This window comes from Podarcis filfolensis (assembly GCF_964270895.1).
Source record: "Podarcis filfolensis genome assembly, chromosome: 4".
Classification (NCBI taxonomy): domain Eukaryota; kingdom Metazoa; phylum Chordata; class Lepidosauria; order Squamata; family Lacertidae; genus Podarcis; species Podarcis filfolensis.
The window spans coordinates 42,409,412-42,423,173 of NC_139607.1; the positions used below are offsets into that span (position 1 = coordinate 42,409,412).

Consider the following 13,762-nt stretch of genomic DNA (forward strand, 5'->3'; position numbering starts at 1 on the left):
GAGCTGCTATGGACTAATTTGCACATAATGCTTAATCATGAATTAGTGCTACGTGGACTATCATGAACAAGCCTGTGTGCAATGTTGGACTCTCACGTCCCCACCCCGCCCCTGGCCATCTGGGAGGAGGGATAAAATAAACTGTTTTCTTTCAGTGATGGTAAGGCTGCACTCCTCTACCTGGAAGTACATCCTATTGAACTCAATGAGGCTTTTAAGGAGATTGTTCCATCAGTCAAAACGTTCTCTGGCTTAGAGTCTAAGCATGCGTGTAGCAAGGAGAATAGGGTTATGATTAGGGTTGCTTCTGGGTTTAACATTCTTTGTTCTGTGTTACCTCAGAGCTCTTGAACCAGCCAGTCAGTTGGTGTAAGGTAGAATTAGTGGCCCAGAAGCCTGACTTGGTGAATGTGGTGAAAGATCTCCCTCCACCGCCTCTTGTGATCATGTCTCTCAGCATGAAGACAGTTCAGAACACAAAGAGTCATCAGAATGAGGTGAGTCATGGACTTTTATTATGTACAGGGGGAAACTCCACAATTATTTCACAAACTAACTAAGGCTTCTCTAGCTATATGTGCTTTTGATTTCAAATCCTATGGATCTGGAAGCATACTTCTGCTAGTGGACTTCAGAATGTGGAGTGAATTGCCCCAACCTGCTTGCAGCATAAGACCTGGAGATCTTGCCAGAACTGTAAATACCCCAAAATTTGTTCTTATACTGTCTCTCCCCCCCCCCCCCGTAGTTTTACAATAATAATGTGACATGTGATCCAGGCTATTGACAAACTGCTGATGTAGGAGTTTGTTGCCTCTTTTCATTACTATGAGTTGTTCATGTGTTTATCAGACAAGAAAGGAATTATAGCCCTATTAAAACTAGTCAAGTACTAAACAGAGACATACGGTTTGATTTGCTAAACCACTTACTAAATATGTGCTTCATTTAACATATGGATGGGACCTTGTTTAAAAAGGTTCACTAACTTCATTAGTGTCATTTTCATCCTCTTTTTAAACTTTTGTCTCTGCAGATTATGGCTATTACATTTTTAGTGCATCACAAATTTTGTGTGGACAAAGCACCACCCGTACCTCCCTTTCAAACTCACTTCAGCGGTAAGTATAAGTAGAACCTCTTTGTGTTTAATTATTTTCTCCCACTTACCACATTGACAGCACAAATGAAAGCTTGAATGTGACTTGGCAGAAACATGTCATTTGGCAGAACATTGCTTCAACCTTGGAAAGCCACTGTCAAGTCAGTTCAGGCAATATTGAGCTAGTTGGACCAATTGTCGATGAGGCAGTCTCCTACATTCCTATGTCATTCTGCAGTGAAGAGTTTTACAGTTGTACCTTGTTTGGTGAATAGAATCCGTTCCGGAAGTCCGTTTGACTTCCAAAAACGTTTGACAACCAAGGCGCCGCTTCCGATTGGCTGCAGGAGCTTCCTGCACTCAATTGGAAGCCGTGTCGGACATTCGGCTTCCCAAAAAGTTCGCAAACCGGAACACTCACTTCTGGGTTTGCGGCGTTTGGGTGCCAAAACGGACGAGTGCCAAGGCGTTCGACAACCAAGGTACGACTTTAGTTTGATATGAGAGCATTTCTACATTTCCACATGTCACAGAAATCTAGGAAGACAACTAAATTAAGTAGCATTGTAGTCATCAAGGTTTGAAAACAATTTTTGTTTTTCAAAATGCTGTCTGTCCTAATTTCACTGCCCTATGGAAAGCTTCTGTATATTTTAACAACATTTGTTGCAAGCCATACATTGTTTTCATGATAAATATTGTTCTAGCCAAAGCACTTACAGCACATAAAGCCATTTAGCTAAGCTCCATATTGTATATTTCTCATTGACCTGGTTGTTTCCTTTGCAGTTATTTCCAAACCAAATGATTGCATTTTTCCATATGACTTCAAAGAAGTAGTTAAGAAGAAGGTAACTTTGTGTTTCTTGTACATTGGTTTGCGTTCTGTAGTCTCCATCTTTGGAAAAGCTTTGAACATGCACAAAGCTTTCATGCACTTTGGCCTGGTTTGGAAGTAATCTTATCTTGGCTAGCCAAGATACGTACGAGCTTTGTGCCTGATCTCCTTGACTTTGCACCATATTTTCCTCCCCCAGTATCTATGATTGAACATATCCTGGGTTAATCATAATCTTCGGTGACGACCCAAGTGGAAAAGTATGGCTACCAAGCTGGGAACAAACAGAATCTGTAGCCATGATTTGAAATTGCATTAAAATTCTAGGTTATTCCAAACTTGATAACTTTAGTTTCATACTAAAGTTTCATACAGATGTAACAAGAAATTTTGGTTAATTAACACAGAAATATTTAAATCATGGCTGACTGAGGAGGAATAAGTTATTATGAGGACAAAGCTTTCAGATACAAGTGTTGTGCATATTTCAGCTTAATTTTTTTAAAAAATATATACTTTATTAATTAAAATTTTCCATACTTGGTACAGATACAACATCCAATATTGCAAACTCTCACAACTGAGACACAGTGCATAATGTAAAGTAAAATAAAGCAGGCATAGGCTATGTTGTTATCAAACCAGTGATCAGAAATGCTTAGGAATTACATCCACAAGGGTCCTTGCAGAATTGGAGCATATTTCAGCTTAAACTGAGAGATGGATGTTATGAATTGGGTCTTTATGAAATAATAATATTATTATTTATTTCATGTCTTACTGACCGTTCACCGCAAGCTCCTAGGGTAGGTTAAAGCCATTTAAAAATACAATTTTAAGAACAATTTAAACAGTAAAAACAATTTGCCTCCAAATTGCATCGTAATGGATTAAGGAAAATGTGTAGGAAAAAAATGCTATCAGCTTCTCACTAATTTAGCTGTCCTTTTCTATTGTAGTGGGCCGGGAAGGGTTTCTGTATAATCTTTGTATAGTATATAAAGATTTCCAATAAGTTTAAAGAATAATAACAATTCTAAAACTTTGTTATTTGTGCTTAAATGTTCTTGGTTTCATTTAAACATGCATAATTAAGCATAGGATTGAGGTGCAAAACTTTTAATTCTTTGAACATTTGGATTATTTAAATTTTGTGTTTGTTTAGAATGCTAAAATAGAGATTGCCACAACAGAGAGGACACTACTGGGATTTTTTCTGGCAAAGGTTCATAAAATTGATCCAGATGTTATTGTCGTAAGTGACTTTTTATATCTGCTTCTGATATCTGCTACGTTATTTTAAGGTGATGGAATGTTGATTAATATTTTAACATAATGTGTTACTAATGGAGACTTACAGTGGGGTGGCTGGGAAAGATTTTTACATGGGGTATTGGCACATGGCCCTGTTTTGAGCAAATAAGAAAAGATTTTCAGAAATGAAAGGAAGACTAGGCAACGTTAGTTAGTTAGTTAGTTAGTTAGTTAGTTAGTTAGTTAGTTAAGAGTTGCGGGCTCTTGAGGGTTATCTGCTGGGAGCTCTGTGTTGGTGGTGGATAGAACCAGAGTAATCTGGAATAAAGACTGTCTTGCTTCCGTTTCCCCCATAGCTACCTCAGTTCCTAATCTGGTTCAAGGCTATTTAGAGGTAGAGCACAGTTTGGTTACTTTCAAATAAGTATATAGACCAATACAGCTACTAAATGTGGGAAGCAGTTGGAAGTAATTTCTTTCTAACTTTACTGTGTTTTCTCCCTCCCTCCCTCCCTTCCCCTTCCCCTTCCCCTATGGCAGCCTATTAATTTTATCTCAGATAATTGGGAGAAATTGTACACTTTTAAGATGTGTCACTTTCAAGATGAGGGCACCGCATGTTGCTCACCTCTGAATGATAGAAAGTAAGAGGCAGAGAGTGCTGATGATGCTATGTCTGAAGGAAAAGGACAGAGTAGGCAGGACCTGCGCAGCAGAGACCTAGGAATGATAGGTAGTGGAGTTGAGGACAGACCTAGTGAGAGTGGAGTTGGTGACATGTGAATGTCTTTTGTGTTGCATCATTCACATGAGCATTAATAATGTGATACATCAGAGGAAGGACTTCAAATAGTATGGACCCTTGCCATCTCTGTTGTTTTAAGCTAAATACACAACAGTAGGTGTATTCTGTATAATTGCTTGTTTTTGTTTCCTTTTCTTTCTTTTTAAGGGACACAATATTTATGGGTTTGATCTGGAACTTCTTCTCCAGAGAATTAACTTCTGCAAAGTTCCACATTGGTCTAAGATAGGTCGACTGAGGAGATCAAACATGCCAAAGCTTGGGGTAAAATGTTGCTTATGTTGCATTGCTGTATTGAATGTGATTAAAAATGAATTATTTTAGTTGCTGTACTTTGAATGTCTTGCTTGATTGTTTTGACTATAGTCATGTATCATGACAACATTCCAATTTAGATTTTGGTAATGTTGTTAAGAGTCATATTTCAGCCATGAGACAAAGCTAAGCAAATTTAGTTTACTTGTCTCACCTAGATGGAGTTATTGACAGATGAATGACTAATAGAGGTGCTTTTGTGTATGGTAAATTGTGGGGAAAATGTATGTTGGCTTGACTGGCAAATCATTCCTTTGAGAATAGTTAAGGTTTTCTAGTTCTGCTGTATAAAGCTCTCTACATGTGGCATAGTTAATTGTTATCTACTCAGAAAGGATTTTACTCAGATTACCTTCCCCCCTTTTTCACATTGCTACAACATACTCTAGTACTGTGCTGGTAAAGAAACTAACCAGCTCGCTTTTTTCTACAGTTATTGTTTAGGTATTTTAATGCGTCTGCATGAAGATTGCACTATACCATTAATCTTGGCAAAACCAAATTCTTGTGGCATTGACACTGTTCAGTGGTATATGTGCCAACAGTGTGTGCATATTCTTATATATGTATACATGCGCAGGTGTGCTGTCCCACACACATTATAAGGAATATATATCTCTATTTAACAAGTGTCATCTATTTCCCCAATGCGTTTTGTTTTCACAATATGGAAAATGTTTTTTGACTTGTGACACCCTATTGAATGAAAGCCTTCTGTTTTCCTTTACCTTGTTACTTTGTGATTTTTGATTTATGCCCTGATTTAGGCCCTGGTTTTGATTATGCCCTGGCATTCTTGAACTTTTTTTTAAGAACAGAGGAAAGTTCTCATTCAAAATAAGATAGGTAAAGAGGCAACACTGGTGTGGCTTAGATAGAAAAATATATATATATTCTCTTGTGTTAATGAAGCAGAGACCTATAAAGTCAGAACTATGAATTTGTTAGTTGTAAGTCCCCTCATTGAAACTATGGAGCTTTTCTCTCGTGTTTGCAACGATTAAAGTCCTTTGCAACCATTACAAGGTTGTTGAGGTGCATCTGCACACAAGAGAGAAGCAGCTTCTGTGTGATGTAAAAACTGTGTTATAATTAGTCCACAACAGAAATATAGCAATGATACAGAATCTGAAGATGTATTTTTCTTTCATGGCAATTAAGGGTCGTAGTGGATTTGCTGAAAAGAATGCAACTTGTGGCCGAATGATTTGTGATGTAGAAATTTCAGCAAAGGAGCTGATTCGTTGCAAAAGTTACCATTTGTCAGAGCTTGTGGGTCAAATTTTGAAAATGGAAAGAGTGGCGATTCCATCTGAAGAGTTACGAAATATGTACAGGTATGCTGCTAAATACATTTCTTGTTATGGCAATCCCACTAACAATAAGAACATCAGAGCCTGCTAGATCAGTTCATCTTGTCCAGCATCCTTTTCTCACAGTGGCCAAGCAGATTGCCTGTTGGAAACACTTAAGTAGGATATAAGCCCAAGAGCACTCTCTCCTGTGGTTTCCAGCAACTGGTATTCAGAATAATTATTGCCTCCCAACTGTGCAGGCAGAGCAGAGCCCTAATGGCTGGTGGCCATTGATAACCCTCTGCTCCATGTATTTTTCTAATCCTCTTTTAAAGCTATCTAGGTTGGTGGCCTATCTAAAACAGTGGTGGAATTTATTCACTCATAGAATAGAGACAGGGAATTAAACACTGCCCTAGGAACTACAGATCATTTATTGGCTAGGAGTCCATCATTTATAACCCCACAGCAGTTTTCATACAACTATGAAACCAATATGAATAAAATGCATGAGGAAAAACATCATCAATAAAATAAAAACAACAATCGATATAATGATACAAGTATTGACTAGTGACTAACAGCAGTCCAGTTTTGGCTTCCAAAAGCACAAGAAAACAGATAAATAAAACCATATAGCAGAAGCCCATTTGTGTTGTGGTCATCTATGGGAGTTCCATAACTAGGGTGCTATTGCAGAGAAGTCTCTACTCTTAGTCCCCATCAGATAAGTTACATTTTTCAGTAGGACTGCAAGTAGGAACCTCCTCCACAACCTTAAGGCACAGAATTGTGGGTATGGGAAGAGACACTTGGTTTCTAGATCCTTTACCATCTTGGTTGCCCTCCTCTGCACACATTCCAGCTTGTCAGTAGCCTCGTTAAAGTGTGGTTCCCAGAACTGTATTCCAAGGCAGAATAGAGCGGGACGCATCCCTGGTGGTCTAAAGAGAAGGCCTTGTGACATCTCTTGCAACAAACAGAGCCTGGCTCTGTTTGAATCTAACCCCCGATGGATACTTCTGTGCAGTCATGATATTACAACAGTTCTTGAAATCATGACTTACCGGAATATTGTACAGGTGCTGCTGCTACTCCTATTTTTTCTTTCACACTCTTTGCAGTTAAAATGGGAGTTCCGTTTTGTTTTAAATTTGCACTGTAACCAATCATTTGTGAGCTCTGGCTTTATGGGCATTGTGATAACGATTTGAATCTGCATGCCTTTAGAACATGTGGCGGAATTTATTAAAATTTCCTCTTCGTCTTCTTTTAGTGATTCCCGTCATTTACTTTACATGCTGGAGAACACCTGGACTGATGCCAAGTACATTTTACAAATAATGTGTGAGCTCAATGTTCTTCCACTAGCCTTACAGATTACCAATATTGCTGGCAATGTTATGGTAAATTTCATTTCTTAGCAAATTTACATCTCCGTTATTATATCTGATTTGAATATACAATCTTATTCACAAAACTGGTTCCTTTACAAAAGGATATATATATTAAGCCTCATGACGGGAGGTTCATAATAGAGATGTGTTGATCAAGTCAAAGGGAGCAGATTGATGTTACAGATTCCAAGCAGAGCAAAGACAAAACGCCTTAAAGCCCAATAATACAATTTCTGAAAAATATTTAAAGCAAATGCTATTAATGCAATACCATTGTTGGCGTTTTGATTTCTGTTTCAACCTGTAACTAATTGGCTTTTATTTCCTTACAGTCGAGGACGCTGATGGGTGGGCGAGCAGAGCGTAATGAATACTTGCTCTTGCATGCATTTTATGAAAAAGATTATATTGTGCCAGATAAGCAGCTCTTTAAAAAGTCTCAGCAGAAGCAGGTGAGTAATTTTTTCAGCCCCTCTACATTTGTTACTTTTGGTTTATAGCAGGCACATTTACTGTTATGTGCACAAGCTGTGTTGATCAAACTCTTGTGACACCCCTCAACTCTTCTCATCTATGCCAGGGGGTGACAATCGGAATTGTCTAGTTTTAGCCGGACCAGACTTTCCCATTAAGTCTGAACTTGGTGAACTCTGGTTAGTTGAAAACCTTGGCTTGTTTAACTAATCATAACTCTAAATGAACCAGATAACCAGAATTGTCCATGTTCAAACTCAACATGTTAATTTAAAACTGACAGTAGAAGTTTTTGACCTCCTGCTTCCCCTCATTTTCATGCACCAGAGAAGTAATTAAGCACTAAGCTTGTCCCTCATGTCCATAATGCTAAGCTATTCTTCAGTATTAGGTCTGAACCAGAATACTGTTTTGTTCTTCCACGGCATCAGAAAGTTGGTATTTTGGAGAGGTGTTTGTTTTTGTTTTTGTGTTCTTGCTGCACATCTATATATATATGGTGCTGTACAGAGAATGACAGACTCTGGGCCTGTCTAGCCTAGCACAGTCCGCACTAAGTCTCCATATAATTAGAACTTCAGTTTTGGCTTATTATGTCTCATACAGCTGGAAGATGATGAAGATATTGAAGGTGATCAGAACAAATCAAAGATAGGTCGGAAAAAAGCAGCATATTCTGGAGGTTTAGTTTTGGATCCCAAAGTGGGTAAGAACTGCAGCTTCACTACTTGAAATGGTAGATCGAATTAGAAAGGTGATGAAGATACACTAAACCACTTTTAAAATAAGTCATACAATCCATTCTAAAGTATTCGTATACTTACCTTTTTTTCTAGCGAAGCACAAAAATGACGATGGTGGGATTTTTCTTATACTGCACATTGTGAAAATACCATAGCTGTTTCTATTTTGAGAATGCAGGAACAAACATTAGCTTTAATTTAGAGAATAGTATATCTCCTCTTGAATGTGGAGGAGGAAAATGTGTACTTTATGGCTGTTAGATCTAACTGAGATGTGTGGCAGTAATTCCCCCTCCCCCCTGCTTATATTGGAGCATGTGGGAAGAGAACAATTGTGTTTGAATTTGTATTTAATATCAAATAGGTAAAGTGTATATAATATGCAGAATGATGATGAATAATTGGGACTTTCAATTAAGGTATGTCTTTGATAAAGGACTGGATGGGGTGTAACATGCTGATGCATAATCCAGACAAAATAGAATTACTGTTTATATAGGGTTTGGGTTCACAACTTTTCTTGGATGAGGCTTCACTGCGCCTAAAAGATGAGTATCTTTCAGGTTTGTGTGTACTCCTTCAATTGGCACTCTTGTAGGATGTGAAAGTAGTGTTGGTGGCATAACGTGCTTTTCTTTGAGCTTCAGCTAGTTCACCAACTATGACCCTTTTTTGATAATTGCCCTTATGGTGCATCTCCATCTGTAAGACATACGTTTCTACTCATACCTGGACAACATATTGTGCCGGGGCCATTTTCTTGCCCAGGCCACCCAGGACCTATAAACCACCCTTATGTGCCTATAACATGCGTTCTTAATCAGCCGGCTCAAGAACCACCTGCAGGCAACACATCAGGTGTCTTGGTCCAGATAGAGTCCAGAAGATTCAATAGGCAATCAGGCCCTTCCAGCTGCTCAAAACAGTGAACCTGCTGCAACTTGCCCACGTCCTCAACATGATGTCCTGAACTTAGATCCTCCTACCTTGGGCCTAAATTTCCCCTCAGTCCTACTCCAATGGCTACTGTTGCTCTTCAAAGAGAAATTAGGTCACCATAAGGTTGACCTTAGGCTTGACATTTAGGAAGCTTTCTTCTGGTAGACAAACTCTCACAACCTCAAGAGTTCCTCTTGAAGTTTCCACATAGATAATTAAAATGATGGGCGCTAGTCTCCATGGCTGGGGAAAATACTGCCTAGCACAGATGACCTGGGGAATGACAGATATAGGCCACAGCGTAAATTGGCTGGCTTACAACGTTTCAAAACACCATTATAGAATACAGAGTAATAAAAACAATAACAATAACGAAAATACAGGACCGTCTCTCCTGGTACACCCCGCGGAGGACCTTACAGTCCACAAACAATAATACAGTGGTACCTCTGGATGCGAATGGGATCCATTCCGGAGCCTTGTTCGCATCCTGAGCAGAACGCAACCCGCATCTGTGTGCGTGGGTCGCAATTCGCTGCTTCTGTGCACGACGTCATTTTGAGCGTCTGTGCATGCTGGAGCGGCGAAACCCGGAAGTAACCCATTCTATTACTTCTGGGTTGCTGTGGAACGCAACCTGAAAACGCTCAACCTGAAGCTACTTTAACCCAAGGTATGATTGTACTTTGGAGGTCCCGGGCCTCAAGGAGGTTAGACTGGCCTCGACCGGGGCCAGAGCCTTTTAAGCCCTGGCCCCACTCTGGTGGAACGCTCCGTTGCAAGAGACCAGAGCCCTGCGGGATTTGATATCTTTCCGCAGGGCCTGCAAGATGGAGCTGTTCCACCAGGCCTTTGGTCCGGGCCCAGTTTTTTTTTCTATGGGACCCTGTATGTAAGTGGCCTCCTTGGCTCTTTCTATCGGCCCATATGGGACCAGCACGCGTGGCCAGGCCTGGTGAACATTTAATTCCTTACTCATGTGGTTATGATTCGTGGGTTCCCACTTAATTTTATTTTGATTTTAAATGTGATTTCAAATTGCATTTTTAATCTAATTGTTTGATTTTGTGTTTTTAATGTATTATATATTTGGTGTTAGCCGCCCTGAGCCCAGTCTTGGCTGGGGAGGGCGGGGTATAAATAAAAATTATTATTATTATTAATTAATTAATACAGAACACATTTAAAACCAGCTATTATGGTAAAATACGGTTGCCCCAACAACAGCCCAGTGACTAGCATCATCTACACCTTAGTTTTCAAAGGCCTGTCTAACTTAGGAAGTTCTTAGCCTCATGTCTCCACCAAATGTGCCTCTGATGTTGATGAGAACAAGACAAGGTCTTCATCTGAGGATCTTAGCGCCCAGGCAGGTTTGCATAGGGAGATAAGATCTTTCAGATGGACCCAAGCCATATAAGGCTTTATAGGTCATTACCAGCATTTGAATTGTGCCCCAAAAAGGACTGGCAGCCAGTGAAGTTGGTTTAACAGGGGACTAATATGCTACCTGTAACTTGGACCAGCTGAAGCTTCCAAACACTTTTGAAAGGTAGCCCTATACAGAGTGTGTTGCATCAGTCCAGCCAGGATGTAACTAAGGCATGCTTCACCGTGGCCAGATCAGATATCTCAGGGAATGGGTGCATGATCCATAATTGTGCAAATGCATTCCTGGCCACCACTGAAATATGGGCATCCAGGTTCAGGGCTGAACCCAACCAAACTGCAAGTTTGATACTTCAAGTGAAGTGTAACTCCACTGAACACAGACTGAATCCCTGTTCTCTTATCTGCCTTGCGACTGACCTGGAACACCTCTGTCCCTACCTGAGATGATGATGGTGATGATGATTTTATTATAGATTTCCTTAGTTTACAAAAGTATGTCCATTTCTGTATACAGAATAAAGTTGGGGAAGAAGAAGGGGGGCAAGGAGCGGTAAACCTATATTCTTATATTTAGGATGTGGGGTTTTTATGTCAGCGTCATTTCGGTAGGTTCTCTTTCTGTTGGTTTTTTATATTTTCTTGGTAGTGAGAGAGGTTGGGTGTGGGACCCAGGGTGTGATTGATTGTGTTTAGTTGGCTGCAATGAGGTTTGTTTGTGTGTGTAAGCCGGGGAGGGGGGGATTGTTGGGTCAAGTTAGCCAGATTGATTCATGTGCTGTCGTGTCCCTACCTGAGTTAAACTTATCCAGTCCATTACTGAGATCACACACTGATTTAGAACAGGGTTGTGTGTCATCAGCATACTGATAATTAATAATAATAATAATAATAATAATAATAATAATAATAATAATAATAATTTTTATTTATATCCCGCCCTCCCCAGCCAAAGCCGGGCTCAGAGCAGCTAACATCAAATGTATAACACATTAACATAAAATCAGACAATCAATTAAAATACATCCTCGAATCAGATCAGGATCAGAATAAAATCCAATCAGATGGCAACCCGCAGATTAGGGTTGGGGACCTTAAATGCTCACCAGGCCCAACTGTTTGTGCTGAATTTATATGGGCCTGTGAGAAAAAAATGGGAGGCCACTTTCATGCAAGTTCTTATGAAAGGGGAGAGGGAGTCATTTCTGTATGACCTCTCCCAGTGGTTTCATGGATTTGTTAAATAGCATGGAGGACAAGATGGAGTCCTGAGGTATCCCACATGTCAACAGCCATGGAGTCGACCAGGAGTCCCCAGCACTACCTTCAGAATTTGTACCTTCAAGAAGGACTAGCGCCACTGTTAAACAGTATCCCTAAGTCTCATCCCTGACAGTGATCTAGAAGGATGCTATTGGGAGGTCCAGCAGAACCAACAGGGGCATACTCCCCCTGTCCAGTTCCTGGTGTAGATCATCCACCAAGATGATCAAAGCAGTCTCTGTTCCATAACCGGGCCTATAGCCAGATTGAGATGGATCTAGATAATCTGGTTTATCCATTTCATTTTGTATACTGAGTATGTGTATAAAAATCCTCTCTGCTGCAGCTAATAAGTGGATGCTTGCAGTTTCACATGGTGTCTCCTTTCTGTGGTGACAACTGTGCAGAAGCATCCCAGAGTAACACTGAAGCTATCTGTTCATCCCTGGATAGTTAACAGGGTTGGATCGTTCCACTTCTGACATATCTGCACCATAGACTGGTGATATAGTGTAGTGTTTTGAAAGAATGCAAGTGTTTTTCAGACCTGAATGCTGACAGAATCACACGACAAACACTGATTTCATAATAAACCAGAGTACCTTTGAAGGAATTTGACTGTAAATGTCCCCCCCCCAATGACTCTTCACTTGCGTTCTGGTGTTCTTTTACAGTGTACTGCGAGTAACTTGTCTCTCACAGTCTCCATAGTAGGTATATATTGTAATGTGAATTTTGTGTGTGTGTATTTTTAATTTCAGGTTTTTATGACAAGTTCATCTTGCTCCTCGACTTCAATAGCTTATACCCTTCAATTATCCAAGAGTTTAACATCTGTTTTACAACAGTTACCAGGGTGTCTTCAAGTGTGCCAAAAAAGACAGAGGTGTGTGTTTAATTTGACAGGAGCTTTTAATGTTTGATTGTTAAAAAGATCATATGTTTATATTCAAGAATACATTGAAGTCTCCTTAGACATTGCGGCTGTATTTAGTAATTGTAGTGTATTGCATGATACCATGTTTAATAGTATAATTTTTCATTATAAATTGTGTATAATCTCATGAAATCAGATTGGTTCCACCTTGACATGGAGTTCATTATATCTTCCTTTTTAGCAGCTGCATAATCTTTTTGTGACATTAAAAAGTGTACATGGACCCTCCTTGTTTTCTTACATGCTTAGCTTCTTCTCCATTTTTCCATGTAAAACCAGATCAGTCTTGCTTGCTGAAACATTTTTTCTACACCCTGTCCTTGTAAAGTTCATTAAATATGTATATAAACTATTTTTTAACATGATTTATCTGCCTATATGCCTATGAGATGGCAACGATGGCATTGTATTGCATCCAAGTATTGTTCAGCAGAACTGTTGCAGACAAGGAAGGCTTTGATCTTTTTTGCTATGTGTTCAAAGTGGTTTTGTATACTTCTCAGGTGGTATCCAATCTGCGTAACTAGGTTACAGAACCAGGCTTAGCTTAGATTCTGCAGCAGAACAGAGTTAAGTGCCTTCAGAACATGCTTTGGCCAGTCCAGGATAGTGCAGATGTACCTTACACTCTACTTTGAGGTTTTCACTAGATATTTTGTCAATACCATTTATTTTCTTTATCTGTTTATTTAGTCATTAAATTTGTATCCTGTTCTTTCTCCCAAAGGAGAAAAAGTCAAAGGGGTGTACTCAACCTCTGCTAGTCCAATAAAAACAAATCCACATTTTTGTGTTAATGGTTACCTGTATGAGGTTACTTGGGCCACTTTCAGTCTCTGGTCCTCATGCATGGTTATGGTTTCCTTGCAGCACCAAGATCCTGTGTCCATTTAGGTTCCTTTCAGCTCATAGATGGGGCATGTGAACTGGAAGAGACTAGCAGTTTTAGGTTTGAACCAGGAGTTTGTCCTTGGTTGGGTGTGAAGTGCCATCTTTCCCCAAGGGCATGGT

At 39.7% G+C, this 13,762-nt stretch overlaps 1 protein-coding gene across 1 annotated transcript in view; it reads left to right on the forward strand.

Annotated features, from left to right (window-relative positions):
* Window positions 1-13,762, forward strand: part of POLA1 (DNA polymerase alpha 1, catalytic subunit) — a 170,097-nt gene that overhangs the window by 20,113 nt on the left and 136,222 nt on the right. Inside the window, exons 15-24 of the mRNA XM_083612243.1 lie at window positions 343-497; window positions 1,037-1,121; window positions 1,892-1,953; window positions 3,106-3,195; window positions 4,147-4,263; window positions 5,476-5,651; window positions 6,886-7,015; window positions 7,339-7,458; window positions 8,087-8,186; window positions 12,576-12,700. Of these exons, the coding sequence (XP_083468369.1) occupies window positions 343-497; window positions 1,037-1,121; window positions 1,892-1,953; window positions 3,106-3,195; window positions 4,147-4,263; window positions 5,476-5,651; window positions 6,886-7,015; window positions 7,339-7,458; window positions 8,087-8,186; window positions 12,576-12,700 (1,160 nt within the window). The remainder of the gene's footprint in view (window positions 1-342; window positions 498-1,036; window positions 1,122-1,891; window positions 1,954-3,105; window positions 3,196-4,146; window positions 4,264-5,475; window positions 5,652-6,885; window positions 7,016-7,338; window positions 7,459-8,086; window positions 8,187-12,575; window positions 12,701-13,762) is intronic.